General features: G+C 44.1%; 1 protein-coding gene across 1 annotated transcript; it reads right to left on the reverse strand.

Moving 5' to 3' along the window:
* Positions 1 to 3,667: 3,667 nt before the first annotated feature.
* Positions 3,668 to 13,720, reverse strand: LOC134395550 (E3 ubiquitin-protein ligase TRIM7-like). The gene is made up of 7 exons (XM_063121713.1): positions 13,307 to 13,720; positions 11,138 to 11,281; positions 9,942 to 10,172; positions 8,457 to 8,479; positions 7,796 to 7,914; positions 4,114 to 4,146; positions 3,668 to 3,750 (listed from the first exon to the last, which is right to left on the reverse strand). Exons 1-7 carry the CDS (start codon positions 13,718 to 13,720, stop codon positions 3,668 to 3,670), a joined length of 1,047 nt encoding a protein of 348 aa, XP_062977783.1.
* Between the last annotated feature and the right edge of the window lie 3,489 nt (positions 13,721 to 17,209).

Genomic DNA, 17,209 nt, shown 5'->3' on the forward strand with positions numbered 1-17,209 from the left:
GTGTTATGCATGGGACTACATTTGGAGACTCAGCACACAGGGGATAAATCACGTTTGCTTACCGTCGCTTCTCCGCCTGCACGTTTGTCCCTCAATACTTCCTCTTTCAAAAGAGGAAGTAAACAATGTGCCCGTTTTGATCGCGCTGCTTCTCTCGCACACAGCAGGAGAGAGCGGCAACTTCCGTCTTTAAAAATAAGTTGTACTTACTGGGGAGCCTTTTGTCGCACAAAGAAGGCTAAAAGGGGCGGGAGGCAGACAACGTCATGAGAGGGACCCACGAAAATCTGTGAGCACCCCGTAACGAGCATGCAATAAAACACTCATCTGATGGAGCTCTTGGAGACTTCTTCAACATGACAATGCTGACGCTATAGCGAACACATCTGCGCAGTGTACCCTCTTCGCCACACTTTTCCATACTTCAAGCAATCTTATCCCCCTATTCCTCCCAACAGAAACCCCAAACGTGGTTCATTACCCATCCATTCTGTGGTCTCATCCTACATTAATTTCACTCTGTCGTAGGGCCAGCTGACACATTCACGCACTTCCTTTTATTTCACTTCTCTACACTTGATGTGCAATGTTGGAAAATAACATACTTGAGCTGACAGAAGACAAAAATTCTGTTTGGGGCAGTGTGTGTGTGATGGCTAATTCCTACATGAACTATGTCACCTTAGCTTTGTAAAAAACACCACCCAGTTCCTAGCCAGTGCTTTCCTTTATGAGTGGTAAGATCCACCTCTTTTACTATGAAGAACATACCTAAAAGCCAGTCTAGGCTCTCCCAAAGAAGAACAAAATATAATAAAATAAATTATGGTTTCTAATTTTACCATGGTCTGGTCCTATACCTTCCATTAAAACGGCCAGGGGTTAATTTAGGCACTTCATCCATGATTCACTTATTAATACAGCAGGATCTGGCAGCATTTTCAAGAAAACCTGCCTCAAAACAATATCCTTGTGTCACTCTAGATATCTGTAAGGGCTGTAGCTCACTGGTAGAGCACATACTTTGCTTGTAGAAAATCCCAGATTCAATCCTTGGCATCTCAAGTGAACGTTGGGGGGAAAATTCTGCTAAACTGAACATTTATTTGTTTAGCAGCTTGTGCCAGTGGGAGGAGCCAAGCAGGAGCAAACCAGCAGTGTGCATCAACACAGAACTCTTGAGAGCCAGTGTAGTGGTTAGTGTTGGACTGGGACTTGAGTGATCCAGGTTCTTGTCACCACTCAGACATGAAGCTCACTGGGTGGCTTTGGGCTGGTCACTGACTCTCCGCCTAACCTACCTCACAGGGTGGTTCTGAGCATAAAATGGAGAAGACAACTAGGTAAACCACCTGGGGTTGTTTGCAGGAGGGAAAAAGGTGGGATATAAATGTAATGTATCAACAAGTTTTTAAAAAAAGTGTGAACGAAGAGCAGCAATTCCAGTGTAAAACTGTCTTTCTGCCAGCAAGCAAACATCTTTTTACGGAAGCAGGCCTTTGGCGTGTAAGCAAGCCTGTTGGGTTGAATGATGCTTTGTCTTAATGCATTTGTTTCCTTATTGTTTTAATCAAGTTTTATTTATGATTGTTAGCCACATTCAGCAGCTTTGTTCTTGGTAAAAAGGTGGGATACAAATGAAATAAAGAAAAAGAAATAGTGCAGTAGACTTGGAGAAGGACAGGGAGGTGAGAGAAGAGGCACCTCTTGGCCTTTCATCTCCAAACCAAGCCTACCTCATAGGGTTGTGTGGGGGTAAGATGGGACAGGAGCACCCATGTTTCTAGTTCCCAGTGCATTTTGAGAATATTTCCTTATCTAGGCCAAATCTTTATTTCGTCTGAAGCTTGCCAATGATGCTGAGGTCTTCCTTAAGTGAGTTAAAAGCAGGATATCCTAAGCACAATTTGCAAGTTTTGGGTGAAATAAAAATGTCCTTGATAAAGAGATGTTTTAAAAATGTGTTAGGAACTACAAATATTGGTGCAGCTCCCTTCTTTTATTTGGCTTTTATAACTGTTTTGTTTAAATCCCTTTGGTCATTGTTTAAGATGGAATAGAATCATAGAATAGCAGAGTTGGAAGGGGCCTACAAGGCCATCGAGTCCAACCCCTGCTCAATGCAGGAATCCACCCTAAAGCATCCCTGACAGATGGTTGTCCAGCTGCCTCTTGAAGGCCTCAAGTGTGGGAGAGGCCACAACCTCACCAGGCAACTGATTCCATTGTTGTACTGCTCTAACAGTCAGGAAGTTTTTCCTGATGTCCAGCTGGAATCTGGCTTCCTTTAACTTGAGCCCGTTATTCCGTGTCCTGCACTCTGGGAGGATCGAGAAGAGATCCTGGCCCTCCTCTGTGTGACAACCTTTTAAGTATTTGAAGAGTGCTATCATGTCTCCCCTCAATCTTCTCTTCTCCAGGCTAAACATGCCCAGTTCTTTCAGTCTCTCTTCGTAGGGCTTTGTTTCCAGACCCCTGATAGTGACTCAACACGCTGTGCACCATTCCTTGGTACAAAACGTAAGAAACAGGACGCACAGGTAGAAGGTTATATGAACATACATAACTAGCATGTACTTGAGCGTAGAGATATACAAAATGCAAAAAAGCAAGAGGAAAAAGAATCCTTTAATACATTTAAAAGCCTTACTAAAAACACGTTTCATAAACATTACACAGAAGAATGAACACAAAATTAAAAATGAACATCCAGATCTACTTTACTTCCAACTACAACTCATGTTAATACTGGGAGTGTCCATTGGAACATTAGAAGGATTTGCTTCTCTGACTGGAAACTTTACAGGGGGCTCCTTGTTTGGCGAGGGACTCTGTTAAGTAAGAGCTAATGGCTACTGTGAATATAGAGATTCAGCCTATGATGTCACATCAAGTTTCATCGCCATGGCTATTGAGAGTTTGCAAGTTGTGGGGAAAGAAAGGTGGAGGGAACTTGAAATCAGGAATGAGGGTCACAGGGCCTGTGAAGTAGATTTGACTGCTTCAGGGTTGGAGTGTGAGCTGGTTCTCTTTCCTTGAATCGATAAAGGCTCTCTAGAGAATGGGAATAGCAGGCTAGGCAACTTGTGGGCCTCCAGATCCTTTTTGGGCCTACAACTCCCATGAAGCCTCACCATTAGCTTTGTTGACAAGGGCTGATGGGAGTTATAGTCCTCCAGCAGATTTGGCCTACAAGTTGTTTTGCTCTATCACATGGTCAGTTGGCACATCTATGTGCTTCATCTGACTTGACTTCTCTACACTTGATGGAAAAGTGCACTTGAGGTGACTGAAGGCAAAACAGAAGTTCTCTCTGGGGTGTTGGTGGTGGCTCATTCTTGCCCTTGCTCCATTAACATCAAAAAAGGCTACTTCCCATCCCTGCTCCACATAGTCCAAAAGCAATAGGATTTTCTTGAATCTCCCCAGTTAGGAGTATAGGGTTGAATTTAGGGGGAGAGGTGAAAGCTGTGCACTAGCCTTTCCCCTTCCCCACAGTCCAGGTCCCTTTTTGGGGACTAATGACAACCACTTACTTTCTCCATGCTGAATTTTTGGTAAACCCCCCACCCACCCACAGCCCAGCCATCCTAATTGCCTACCATGAATTCCCAGTAATGTTTGTCTGCTGTGAACACCTTGCATCTCAGTCCAAGAAAGAAACTGATCAAATATTTTGCGGGTCTTGAGGTTCATCTGAGAGTCTCCTACGTTTGGGCTGAGCCATGTCCGGATCAAAAGTCACATTTTCTACGAGAGGAAGGGAGGAAAGAGAAAAGAAATTATGGTAAGCAGATCAGCTGGGATGAGAAACATTCAATGTGGGAATATATACGACACATTTCAAAACAAAAGTTCTCTCAAGTCAGGTTACAATTAATAAGATTAAACATTAAAAGAACTTAACTTGAAAGCAGCAGACTAGGCTCAGACACGAGCGCAGACGTAATAACTAATCTTTACAGTATTCTTATATAAGATTATTACTTATAATCTTATATAAGAAGATTATAACACTTTAAATAAATAAAATTAAAAAAATTTAAAATCACTGTATGTCATCCACCCCAATCCACCTGTAAAATTGATATCCCTCCAGTCTCATAAATTTACCTTTCTTCTGCTGAAATCCAGATATCAGAGTTTCTGGGGAAGGAGCAAGAAAAACAATTAAATACCACAGCCGTCATGTTTATAAGTACCGTATTTCTTCGATTGTAAGACGCCATCGATTGTAAGACGCACACTAATTTCAGTACCACCAACAGAAAAAAAAGCTTTGATTCTAAGAATAATAGTCGCACCCATGATTCTAAGACGCACCCCGTTTTTAGAGATGTTTATATGGGGGGGGGGAGTGCATCTTAGAATCGAAGAAATACGGTAAATGGTTTTTCCATATATTATTAAAGTGGATTAAGCAGAAGCTAAACAGGTTTGTGTGGGAGAATCCTCAAACAAACTGCAATTTGTTTTACAAATATTCACTTTCCTTCCACTCCAAACAAAGTTTATCCAACAGTCCTCTTGGATTTTAAAAATATTTAGGTTCAGACTAAACACAGCTTCTGAGATGGAAGTACATCATTAAAATATTGATGATATGCCACATCTTCATCATGTCAGCAGGACAACCAAGGCGGCAAACACCATCATTTACAAATCCTACTATTTAAAACAGAACACGCTCCTGCAAACCAATCTTTCGGGTGAAGAGCAGGGTAAAAGTTGTTTAAATACAGAATAAAACTGAAATTAAAGAGTAAAACTGAAGTAATATGGGAAATCAGATGTAAAAAAAGCAAACAAATAACTAAAATGGCAAAGAGAATAACAAGAGTAGTTGCTACGTGTCTCTCATTCTACACAGCCCTTAAGATGTTGTGGCCCAAAACTAAGTTTGCTTCCAAAAGTCCTTTGTTTCAGGCCATGGAACCCAGTGGAGGCTGGTGGCTCCGATGTCAGTGGGGCAGTGAGTCCGCTCCAGGTTTCAATCACAACCCCATTGACATCTGAGCTACCGGCCTCTGCTGACAGAATCTGAATGTCACCCAGACTTCCAGACAGCCTGAGATAACCCTGGGTTACATTCAAGACCAACTGCCCTTTAAGTAGAGAAATCATCTTCAAAGCAAGTCCCCAGGATTCCCTAATTGTCCTCCTGGAATCCAGCAGGAACTTTTCCTGATTTTGAAAACTTATCCTGTCTGGATTGTAGAAGGGGCTTTTTAGACAAATGAGGGAAAGGACTAACAACTATGTATAGGATGAAGGCAGCTTCATCCTCTCTACATGACACCAAGTCCACTTTATTTATTTACTTTTCTATACTGCCCAAATAGACAAAGCTGTCTAACCTCCCCTTCTGTGAGATGGGCTTTCTACACAGGGACCTGAACAAGCTCTCTCATCTCTTTAGTGGTATTTTTGACATTGAAAAGCATGGGACCACTCATGTTAAATGGAGCAAATGTTAAAAATGGGTAAAGGTTGGTCAGATCCTTCCCAAGTGAAGTGGGTCAACCTGCTTCCAGGCTCTGCCCCTTCAAACTGCCCACTGCAGGGACATTACACACAATGTAATGCCTTGGCATACAAAAACACCTGCATGTAGAAAACCAGTGTGTCAAGGGAAAGAACTAGGCCAGAATCTTTCTCCCCAATGTGCTTGCTTTCTAAGTGAGAAGAGAGGGGTTTGTGTGTGTTTTAGAGGAGCTTTCAGCCATATGAGCCCCCACCAGCAGTCCGAAGTGGTACAGGCCAGAATTGGGTCGACTTCTTCATCCGTTTAAAAGCACTATGCCTAAAAAAGAGTGTTCCAATGGGAAAGGTTCCCTCTTGTGATTCAGGACACATTGATTCAGTTCAGACAACACATTAGTCATCTCAGTGTGAAAACTCCACTCAACGGTTGAGTTTCTAGGGGCTACTCCCCATACAACATGTTCTAACACCACCACTGCGTGACTAGGCTAGCGTAGAGTAAAATCCAATGCAATATTTGATTGACAGTTCCTCCACCCTCTCTCCTCCCCCGGTCCTCCCAATGGTATCCCATCAGCCATTGCTGGGGAAAAAACAATCCCAGCAGCTCTCCTAGAATGGTACTCACTCCTTTCGCTGCTCTTGCCAGGGAACTCTGTAGCTAGTGGGAAAAGTCAACTCAAAGCAACATAAAACCCAACAGAGCCCACCATAAAACTTGCAACACAACGGTTGTGCAGGAACTCTCCTCTGTACAGCATGGATATTCTGCATGGAATGTTTTCCCAAAAAAACCTCCACCGTTGCATTGAGTTTTCCCACCAAACAACACATTTTTCAACAGTGGTGTAACAACTCCACATTGGAGTTCTAAAACCACCGCTCAGAAATGCATTGTCTGAACTGAGCCATTTTCTAACCTACTGTATTCCTTCGATTCTAAGACACACTTTTCCCCCCATATAAACATCTCTAAAAACAGGGTGCGTCTTAGAATCACGGGTGTGTTTATTATTTCTTAGAATCAAAGCTTTTTTCCCCTGTTGGTGGTACTGAAATTAGCGTGCGCCTTACAATCGATGGCGACTTAGAATCGAAGAAATACGGTACCTCATGATATTAAACGAGGTGAGAGGGGCATTTTTTCCTATCAAAACATGTTGGGATGGGTTTTTTCTCCCATTTCATCAGCAGGTGGGGCCAGATCAACCGTGGGCAGAGTTAAGTATGCAACCATTACTTTAATGGGGTGGGAGAGGCATTTGCATCTCGGTGTATTGCTTCCCCTAACTTTTGCAATGTTCCCTCTATCAGCTTTGTAGCTGGGGGATGGAGTAAATAATGTCAATTACACACAGCAGGCCAGTGAGTGTCCATGGCCTGAAAGAGACCAGAGATCTAGACTGCAAGGCCTGGAGATCCACACTCCCCAACCCCGTATTAAGCAGCGTAGGCTTGCAACGCCACCAGGCCATTTTCACAGAGGCATTGCAGAAGGAATACTGGTGTGGCCATTCCTGTCCCGTCTCAATTATGCAAAGGCAGAAGTGGGGGAAACAGACTGCAGCCAGGAAATCAGAAGACGTTTACTTCTTGGGAGGAGAGCAATGACAAATCATGATAAAATAGTTAAGAGCAGAGACACCACACTGACAACAAAGGTCCGCATAGTTAAAGCAATGGTATTCCCCGTAGTAACCTATGGCTGCGAGAGCTGGACCATAAGGAAAGCTGAGCGAAGGAAGATAGATGCTTTTGAACTGTGGTGTTGGAGGAAAATTCTGAGTGTGCCTTGGACTGCAAGAAGATCAATACTCCAGGAAATAAAGCCAGACTGCTCACTTGAGGGAATGGTATTAAAGGCAAAACTGAAGTACTTTGGCCACATAATGAGAAAACAGGATACCCTGGAGAGGAGGCTGATGCTAGGGAAAGTGGAAGGCAAAAGGAAGAGGGGCCAACCAAGGGCAAGATGGATGGATGATATTCTGGAGGTGACAGACTTGACCTTGGGGGAGCTAGGGGTGGCGACAGCCGACAGAAAGCTCTGGCGTGGGCTGGTCCATGAAGTCACGAAGAGTCGGAAGCGACTGAACGAATAAACGACAACAAGTTCCAAAATAAAATATGGTCAGTTTTCAGAGGACCACTGTCCACAGTGAACAAGAATAGCCTTTTTTTCAATGGGCACTGAGAATTCCCCATTCATCTGACCCTGCAAGCATTTCAAGGGAACGAGAACCTGCCGCTCCCACTTTCGGAGTATCGTAAGGGCCATTAATAAGGGTTTTTACAGCAGTCTTTCCATTACCTTCAAAGCGTTCCACGGCACTCTGTAAAAGGGCATTAAAATCACGCAATTCCCAAATTTCCGCTTTCACCTCTGGTGGAAAAGGCACTGGGTTCACAAACGTCGGCGTCTTCCTACAGCTGCAGAGAAACGTAAGGACGTAAGAGGAGCCCTGCTGGATCAGACCAAGGGTCCATCCAGTCCATCTAGTACAGCCTTTCTCAACCTGGGGCGCTCCAGATGTGTTGGACTACAACTCCCAGAAAGCCCCAGCCAGCTCTGCTGGCTGGGGCATTCTGGGAGATGCAGTCCAACACATCTGGAGCGCCCCAGGTTGAGGAGTGGCCAACCAGCTGTTGACCAGAAAACCACAAACAGGACATTTAATGGGGTCTTTAATATTCTTCAAGAGAATCTGTACCAAAATCTAATTCATACTTTTTAAAAGTAATCAAATAATAAGCCTTTTCACACCCAGAACGTTTAAACTCCACACTAGGCCAGTTGCAGCTTCCAATACATGCCCTGGTTGTAACTGCACTTTCTGCTTTTTCAACTTTTCCATATCTCATTTGTTTTTGGCTTCTCAAAAGAAAGACAGGTTCCTTTCAGGTTCCTTTTACACACTGGCGTTCGGACAAGGGCTGATCTGGGTTCCATTTTTAACTTGTGGTCCACTTACTTCTTCAAGGTACTTCCAACATCCTAGAAGAGAAAAAGGAGGAAGAACTCAGTGACTGTCACAAGGCCATTCTAAAGGCACCCCCAAATCCTAGATTGGAATGCATTGTGACCAGCTTGTCACAGCCTACTGAGCATGCATCACCTATAGGTTGGCAGGGATCAATGGCTGGGACCACACGTAACGCTAAGCCACAATGGGTTGCTAACCACCAAGCATTGTAGTTTATGCAAACAGCCCACTATGCCCATCCTGAAGAGCGTGGGTTCTCAGAGTGGGGTGTTTGGGTGGATTAACCTATCATGGGTGAAGACCTTTTTATTCTCCCAGTATTTTAACTGTCTATGAATAAATTTTAACTTGGTGTACAGCACCATGTACATTGATGGTGCTATATAAATAAATTAATAATAATAATAATAATAATAATAATTTGTAATTTTACATCGCTGCTGTTTTGATCTGGTTGAGTTTTTATATTGTATTTCATATTATGGTTTTATACTGTTGTTTTATACTTTGAATGTTTTTAATTTTTGTGAACCGCCCAGAGAGCTCTGGCTATTGAGCGGTATAGAAATGTAATAAATAAATAAATAAATAAATAAATTGTGGATTCTGCCAGAAAATAAACCATCATGGCTTAGTGCAGCCTTCCTCAACCTGGGGCGCTCCAGATGTGTTGGACTACAACTCCCAGATTGCCCCAGCCAGGCTGGGGCATTCTGGGAGTTGTAGTCCAACACATCTGGAGCGCCCCAGGTTGAGGAAGGCTGGCTTAGTGTTACATGTGAACTCAGCCATTGTTTTTCTAAAAAGGGATCAGAGTGTTGTGTGAACTGGATATATCGGATCTAACCGGCACCAACCCCCCCCCCCCTCCCCAGGCCTTTTAAATGGAATCTTCTCCATCATTGGTTTTTATCCCTTGCCTCAGGCGTATCAAGCGGTGGTGCTTGGCTTGAGCAGGGAGTAGCTGAGGCCGTTTCTGTTGTTCAGAGCCTGTGTCGTGGCAGTGGATTCCTGCATTGAGCAGGGGTTGGATTCGCTTTGCCTTATAGGCCCCTTCCAACTCTACTATTCTAGGATTCTACGACTAATCTATTCCAGTTACAGCACTGCATTTTTTATGGCGCTTCCTCAGTATTAAGCAAAACAACCACAAAACTTTGATGCACCGTTTACAATATTTACATACTGCTCCCCATTCAAGAATTTCGGAGCAGTGAACAAAAGTAATAAAAGAATAAAAACAGAATAAAAAGACATTAAAAACCACACACTTTAAAAAGAAACAAAGCATGTGAGCGTACTCATATACCGACTGGTCTCCTTTGTGGCACAGTAATAGGTGCATTAACAATGTGCCCCTTTCGTTTTATGTATAGGTGGCAAACCAAGGACATGCAGGAAGGTTTGGTACTGGCCTCCTCCCCCCCCCCCCGGAGAACCCCCGCTTAACCATTTCTGCCCCAAGCTCCTCACTTGCAGGAATTCAAGCCCCAACTGCTGACACTTTGCTTCCAAGTCCTGGGTGATTTTCTCTATAGTGGTGATTTCCCTGTTGAGTATGGCCACATGATCGTCCCTCTTGGCCAAGATCTCCTCCTTCACGTTTTCTATCTTATCAACCCAGGAGCTGCTTTTTTCTCCCGCAAGGTCCTGCAGGGCTTTGAGCTCAGCCAGCATTTGGTTCTTCTCTGTCTCTGTTAGTACCTGCAAGAAAACATATGAGATGAAGAAGAAAAGCCCCTTCCACACATAAGAGGGAGGACATAGGAAGTCCACAGAAGCCACCAGGTTTGCATCAGTACATAACACCTGGAGGAGGAGATGAAGAAGCAGCTAAAGGATTGGGAGAAACCCCCAAAGAGAATGATGAGGGCCAAGTGTGCTTCAGGGGCATGGAATTAGGGTGAGAGAACAGAAAACCAAGATGGAGACAGCGATGCGAGTTTTCCAGAAAAGTTTGAATTGGAAAGTTTTCTGAGAAATCTTCCAATGCAAATTAAGTTAATTTGCGCAGGGTCATTCACAAACTTGGGAGAAAGGAATCACACCTTCTTCCCACATCACACCTTCCCCTCTGACAAATGGGGTTTTGTATTGTTTCAGAAGGAACTGTGGGATGAAACAAATAACTGGATCCACTGTGGGTACCATGGGTTGAATAAACCATGGGTTAGCGTTATGTATGGACCAGGCCATGAAGTGGTAGTAGCCATCTGTCACTAGTAACATTTAGTTAAGCCCTTAAACTAAAGCAGCCTTCACCAATCTGGTAACCTCCAGATATGGCGCATGCTGGGAGTTGTAGTACAATACAACTGGAAGTCATCCGATTGGCAAAGGCTGAAGACATGCAAGAGTTTTAACCTCTGACTCTTTAAACAGACCACATTTTACATTCAGCAGAGCAAATATTTCCAAAATGCTTCTATAGACCCATCCTTAGCACGTCTTTTTTATTACCTCTCCCTTGGGAAGACTTCCCCATGCCCACCCACCCTCCAAAACAGTAATAAAATACCCCATTTCTTCGATTCTAAGACACACTTTTCCCCCAATATAAACATCTCTAAAAATGGGGTGCGTCTTAGAATCGCGGGTCTGTCTTAGGGTGTTTTTTTCTGTTGGTGGTACTGAAATTAGTGTGCGTCTTACAATCGATGGCGTCTTACAATCGAAGAAATACGGTAGTATAACTTCCCAGCAATAGCAGCACCTACAAGAAGGTCTTGACATTGTTTTTCTGCATCTGCCTTATGGATCAGAATCTCTTCTTTCTCTTTCTTTAGAGCCTCAATGTGGCTTAAAAAATTACCCTGAAAGGAGAAATAAATAAGTTTGCAACCATAGAATTTGCTGGTAAATTCAAGACAATCTGCAGTTTCCTTCTCAGCCTCTACTTTTTCCTCATCCCTCCTTCACATCCACTCCAGTTCATGTCTCAGTGCATTGCATATTAAGTACACTTCCTTCAGCCAATTTACTTCTAGGCTCTTTTTCTATCTCTTAGGACCTCTTCAAAGTCCGCAGCCAACACACAAAGCTGTTAACCTGTACAAGGCTTTCATCCCAGCCAATCTGACAGTTTTCGCTCCTCTCACAGAAATTGGACCGTAAACATTCCAATGGCTTTATTTCCCCAAAGAGCTGGAATGTTCATGAATGTTCCATACCATCACACCAACTGGGGTACTCAGTGCCAGAGGCTTCGCCACTAGCACAATACAACAGAGACTGGCATTATGGGAGATGGAGAAGCTGAATAAACTCCTTAATTCCCTCTTCTCAGTGCAGTGTGTGTGAGTGTGCATGTGTGTCTGTACCCACCAGAGAGAGAGGAGGAGGGAGGGGATAAGGGAGGAAAAGTAGTGAAGATGGGAAGTCACCACCTTCCTGCCCCGATTCTGTTCACATTAGCTGCATCCTGAGAATACCCTCAGCCTAGTGGCTAAAGTGTTGGACTGGGAGTCGGGAGATCCAGGTTCTAGTCCCCTCTCGGCCATGGAAACCCACTGGGTGACTTTGGGCCAGTCACACATTCTTAGCCCAACCCACCTCACAGGGTTGTTGTTGTGAGAATAAAATGGAGAGGAGGAGGAGGATTATGTACGCTGCCTTGGGTTCCTTGGAGGAAAAAAGGCAGGATATAAATGTAATAATAATAATAATAATAATAATAATAATAATAATAATAATAATAGTTAAATGCATTACTTGCTGCCATGTCAGTGTTTCTTTGCTTTTTAATTAAAACCAGGTGGAGCCCCCACCACCCCCACAAATCTGGATTGAGACCACAAGTAAAAGAGCTTTAACCCTTCCCTCCTTAGCATAATCCTGGGGAAAAATGCTTCCTGCACTGCAAACGTAACGGAAAAAGTTCCCATTAACACCAATAATTTTTAAAAGATTGCTATTCAGGGGGCCATTTTTTTCAGGATTGCAGTGGGGGAGGGGAGGCTTAAATCATGCACCATAGCCTTAATCCAGATAGCGCTCCACCATGCTTGGTTTGAATTTAAAGAAAACAAAAACCAGACATTGCTGCAAGCATGGCTGGCTGAGGAATGCCTGTTGTGGGGCTTTTTTCAGTCTAAACGTGCCTAGGATTGCACTCTTAATTTGGGGGCGGGGGAACCATCTCTGAACTTCTCTCTGCTCGGTTCTTGAACAAATATTCTCAACTGGAAAATCGGTTTGATTTTAGGTCTTTTGCCTGGCCTAAAATTGTTCTCATTTATACGCTGGACTTCCAGACAGGGGGAAATTGCATTTCCTTATTGTCGTTTTGCTTCCTGCTTCACTTCCACACTTGAAACAAATTGAATTACATGGTAATTTAAAACCTTGGGACAGCACCCTCTAGTGGACATTTTATAGTGCAACTTCAACTGCACACAGCAGGAAATCCAGACAACTTCCGACATATTTCAGAAGTACCAGGTTTTCCAAGGTTTATGTTTGAACAGATTAACTGGGGGAAAGAGGAGACACGCAGGAGGCTCACCTCGTCATCAAAATGACCCGCGAACTTCCATGAGTGGCCAGTCACGAGCGTCCTATAAATCACTCATTTAAAGAACCCCCTTGGCATACCTGTTGACCAGGTTTTAAGGCAATCAAAGGAAGCTTTGGAAAACAGGGAGATCTTTGGCCATAAGTACAAGCCATCAGCCTGGGTTGCCATGTCCAGGCTAAGAGTTATCAGTTACATGGATGTTGGCAATGCACACCCCTAAACAGAAAAAAGCCTCCCTCCCACGTTGGAGGAAGGTGCAGGCTTCTATTTGTCACAGAAAGCAACCGATTTTTCCTCATTCCGCTAAGCAGCGAGTTCTCACCTTGTATTCTTCCACAGCTTCTGCCGCAGGAATGACGTTGTGAGTCTGGTGCACCTTGGAGGTGTCGCATCCCGAGCAGAAGAGGGATAAGTCATCCTTGCAGAAAGTCTTCTGTGCCTCCTGGTGCTCCTTGCAGACTTCCACCTTTTCGGCCGCTTGTGCCTGATCATTCAGCTCTTTGATTAGCCCTACAATGCTGGCCAGTTGCCTGTTTGGCTTGAAGTTCAGCCGAGGAACTTCCTGTTTGCACCGAGGGCAAATGGGCTCCTGGGGAACCTGCCCCCAGAGCTCCAGAATGCAGGCATGGCAGAAACTGTGCCCACAATCTAGAGTTACGGGGTCTATGAAATACTCCATGCAAAGGAAGCAGGTCACTTCCAGCTGAAGCTTATTCTCGATGCTTTTGGCAGCCATGGCTCAGACGACAGAACCAGAAGTGGTGAGTTTCACGTTCCTTTTCCACCAGAGTCCAGATAGGTCTGGGCTGGAGAAAGTCACAGCAACTCCTGCCTCTAGAACCGCTGCAAAGGAATGGACTCTATGGATGAAGTGAGAAGGAAAGAGAGAACAGGGATTTATTTATTTATTACATTTCTATACCGCCCAATAGCCGGAGCTCTCTGAGGAGCTCATCTTCCAGTTCTCAAAATCTAAAATGACTTATGTCGCATTCACGTCCTGGGGGAAGGGTGGAGCGGAAAGAAACAATGGTAGAAACGAGGGATGGCTCTTGCCTCCTTTGGCATTAGATAGTGTAACTACAAATCTATGGTGCGACCACACTTAGAATACTGTGTACAATTCTGGTCACCACACCTGAAAAAGGATATTATGGAGCTGGGAAAAGTGCAGAAAAGGGCAACTAAAATGATAAAGGGGCTGGAGCATCTCCCCTATGAGGGAAGGTTACATCAAATGGGCTTGTTTAGCTTCGAAAAGAGGAGGCTGAGGGGTGACATGATAGAGGTATACATAATTATGCAGGATGCTACCACAGGATGTAGCAGTGGCCATCAATTTGGATGGCTTTAAAAGGGGTTGGATAAATTCCTGGAGGCAAAGGCTATCAATGGCTACTAGCCCTGATGGCTGTGTGCTATCTCCAGTATTCGAGGCAGTAAACCTGTGTGCACCAGTTGCTGGGGAACATGGGTGGGAGGGTGCTGTTGCACCATGTCATGCTTGTTCATCCCTGGCCAATGGCTGGTTGGCCACTGTGTGAACAGAGTTCTGGACTTACTACACAGTAAGTCTTGCCACAACCATCATCCGAAAGAAGTACATTCAGAATGTGACCAAAATCCCACAGCTGGGCAATACTTTTGTTAGGACCAATCCTAAATGCAGTTGAAATGGTTTCTAATAGTGCATTTAAATTTTATTTTTAAAATACTTATAATAAAATACCTTAAGCGATTCACATATATTAGGTGGTAGATAAGTATTACTAATAAATAAATTAATGCCACAAAAATATACAGGCTTTCGAGCTCTCCAGAAGGGTTCACCAGACTAGCTGCTGCAAAAAAAAAAAGCAGAGAAGTGTGGTTCCATAGTGGTGAGAAACAGGCACTCTGCACATGCTCAAGCTGATCTCCAGCACTGAAAATAGGGAAGTGCTCTCAGTTAAGCCCCAAGGAACACATTCAAAAATGTCTTGAATATCAGCCAATGGGAGAGGGGGAGGGATGCAACAAAACGGACATATGATGGTGAGAGAAAGCTTTTGAAAGGGTAATGGAAGAGTCGAGAGGGGAATCAAAGGATGTCAGCATATTCTGCACAGGTCCCACACGTAATCCTGAACATTTGGCTTCAGACTGCAATTGTTCGCTAGGATTCCCAAAAAGCATTTAGAATCTCAAGAGCCCTGGAAGGTTTTATAAGCCATAAGCCCAGCGCTTAGCTTATGGCAGGAACTCTGGTGCTAGAGCATCCCAGCAGATGGTTGTCCAGCTGTGTTTGAGGACCTCCAGTTTGGAAAAGGGACTTTGGATATCATCACACACACACCATTCGCCACACCCCAGCATAGTCTCCACTGTTGTACATCACCACCATCAATCACAGATGGCACTACATTAACAGCAGCAACCAGGAGAGCAACCCCCTACTAAGAAGTCTCTTCAGGGCTGTGCTGTGCTTGAAATTAAGAGCTGGAGGCTAAACCTTGTGGATACACTCCGTGGGGATCCTAAGCCTACTGGAGGGGGGGGGGGGGGAGCCGGGACTAAGAGAAGAGTGACAACGCATATTTAGGTATATAGGATGTACAAGAGTCAGTGTAGCATAGTGGTTAGAGTGTTGGACTCGGGAGATCTGAGTTCTAGTCCTCTCTCAGCCATGAAGCTCGCTGGGTGACTTTGGGCCAGTCATTGGCTGACTTCAGACACGCTAATCAACTGGGGGGCCGGGGGGGGGGGGGTTAATAGGAACAGAATGGGAAACCGTTGATTAGCGTGTCGTCCGAATTCAGCCATTGACTTCTCAGTCTAACCTACTTCACAAGGTTGTTGTGAAAGTAAAACGGGAGGAAGGAGAGCCGTGTAATCTATCTTAGCTTTATTGCAAGAGGAAGAAAACGCAGGACGTAATGATAATGATAATAGTGCATGTCTTTGTATCAGCAGATATAACCACCCAAAAGCACCTGCAACCCCAACAAGCAAGAATCAAAACAGGCTAGGAACACAGACAACTGTCAGCGAATATAAAATCGTACCCTAAAAGAAAAAGAAAATTGCACCGTGTACAACCACGAAGAGCTATTATATACTCACAATAACAGAACCAGAAAGTTAACCAGGCAAAATCAAAAGCCCCGCGCAACAAGCCTCCCCTTTATGGGAGCAAAAGCCCTTTGGCCGCGCCCTTATAAGGAAAATGAACTACAATTCCCGAAAGGCCAGGCTAGCGCCACTGCGGCCCTCTTCGCTTACATCTGTGCCGAGTGGCCCTCTGGGAATGGTAGTCTCCTTTTACAAGCGATTCGTCTTTTGCTCTCCAATAGGAGGAGAACTCCGCGTGCCGTGCCCGGCTCTGTGCAAAGGGATGGATCCGGCCGTTCTGATTGGATACAATGAGCAACACCTGCATCCAATGGAGTCCCTCCTTTCCTTTTTGTCGTTCTTCCTCCTCTTTCGTTTTGAAAGACTCCGAGCCCTGGTTTGAATCGTCTTAGCGTGGCTTGTGCATAGAAGAAACAGGGGGGTGATATACGGCTACGAATGAGATTTATTGGTAGCGGACATTTTTTATCAGTTCACACAAATAACGGGCAGGACCCGATATAGGAAACTGGATTTCCTATAAGAAGTTGGACTCTTATGTATGGATCTGATGCAAACATTCAGGTTAGGCTACATATCCTAAATGAATCAGATGTTATCCCTTTCTTCGTAGTCATTGTTTTCTTGTAAGTTTTTGAAAATCAAATATATGTTTTTATTAACGTGCAGTATTTCCAGACTCAATCCAACACGAACTTCAGGTTGATTTATATTAAATCTTTGTATTTTTAACACAACAAGAACAAACAAGGCAAAAAGAAAAAAGGGAGGGATTCATACCATGAAATAGAACAATATAATCAGTATGATCAGTATGATCTTGAAGATAGTTAGAGTATCTCCTTCCAAACTTGAATTATGAATCTCTATGGAACTGTAAAAGCTCCACTTTTGCTGTCCATTGGTTCATCCCTACATCATTCGGTCATCTGCCCTTCAGATGACAACTCATACAAAGAATGCCTCCACTAGACTGGTGTCAGGTGTGGATTGCCATGTCCACATGCTACCATGGTAACCTGTATGATTCTAGTAGGGCTGGCTAAAGACATTTTGCTGCCTGAGGCACAGCATCAAATGATGCTCCTGCTGCCACTCAAGCCTCAGTCAGTAG

This window comes from Elgaria multicarinata, chromosome 3, assembly GCF_023053635.1.
Source record: "Elgaria multicarinata webbii isolate HBS135686 ecotype San Diego chromosome 3, rElgMul1.1.pri, whole genome shotgun sequence".
Taxonomy (NCBI): Eukaryota; Metazoa; Chordata; class Lepidosauria; order Squamata; family Anguidae; genus Elgaria; species Elgaria multicarinata.

Bases quoted from the DNA above. Each gene is read 5' to 3' on its own strand.
- LOC134395550 (XM_063121713.1), bottom strand. From the start codon at position 13,720: ATGGCTGCCAAAAGCATCGAGAATAAGCTTCAGCTGGAAGTGACCTGC. The intron at 10,173-11,137 runs GTAAGACGCCAT...GTTTTCTTGCAG, and splicing joins ACTACCGTATTTCTTCGATT to GTACTAACAGAGACAGAGAA. The intron at 4,147-7,795 runs GTAATGGAAAGA...CTCCTTCCCCAG, and splicing joins TGCCGTGGAACGCTTTGAAG to AAACTCTGATATCTGGATTT.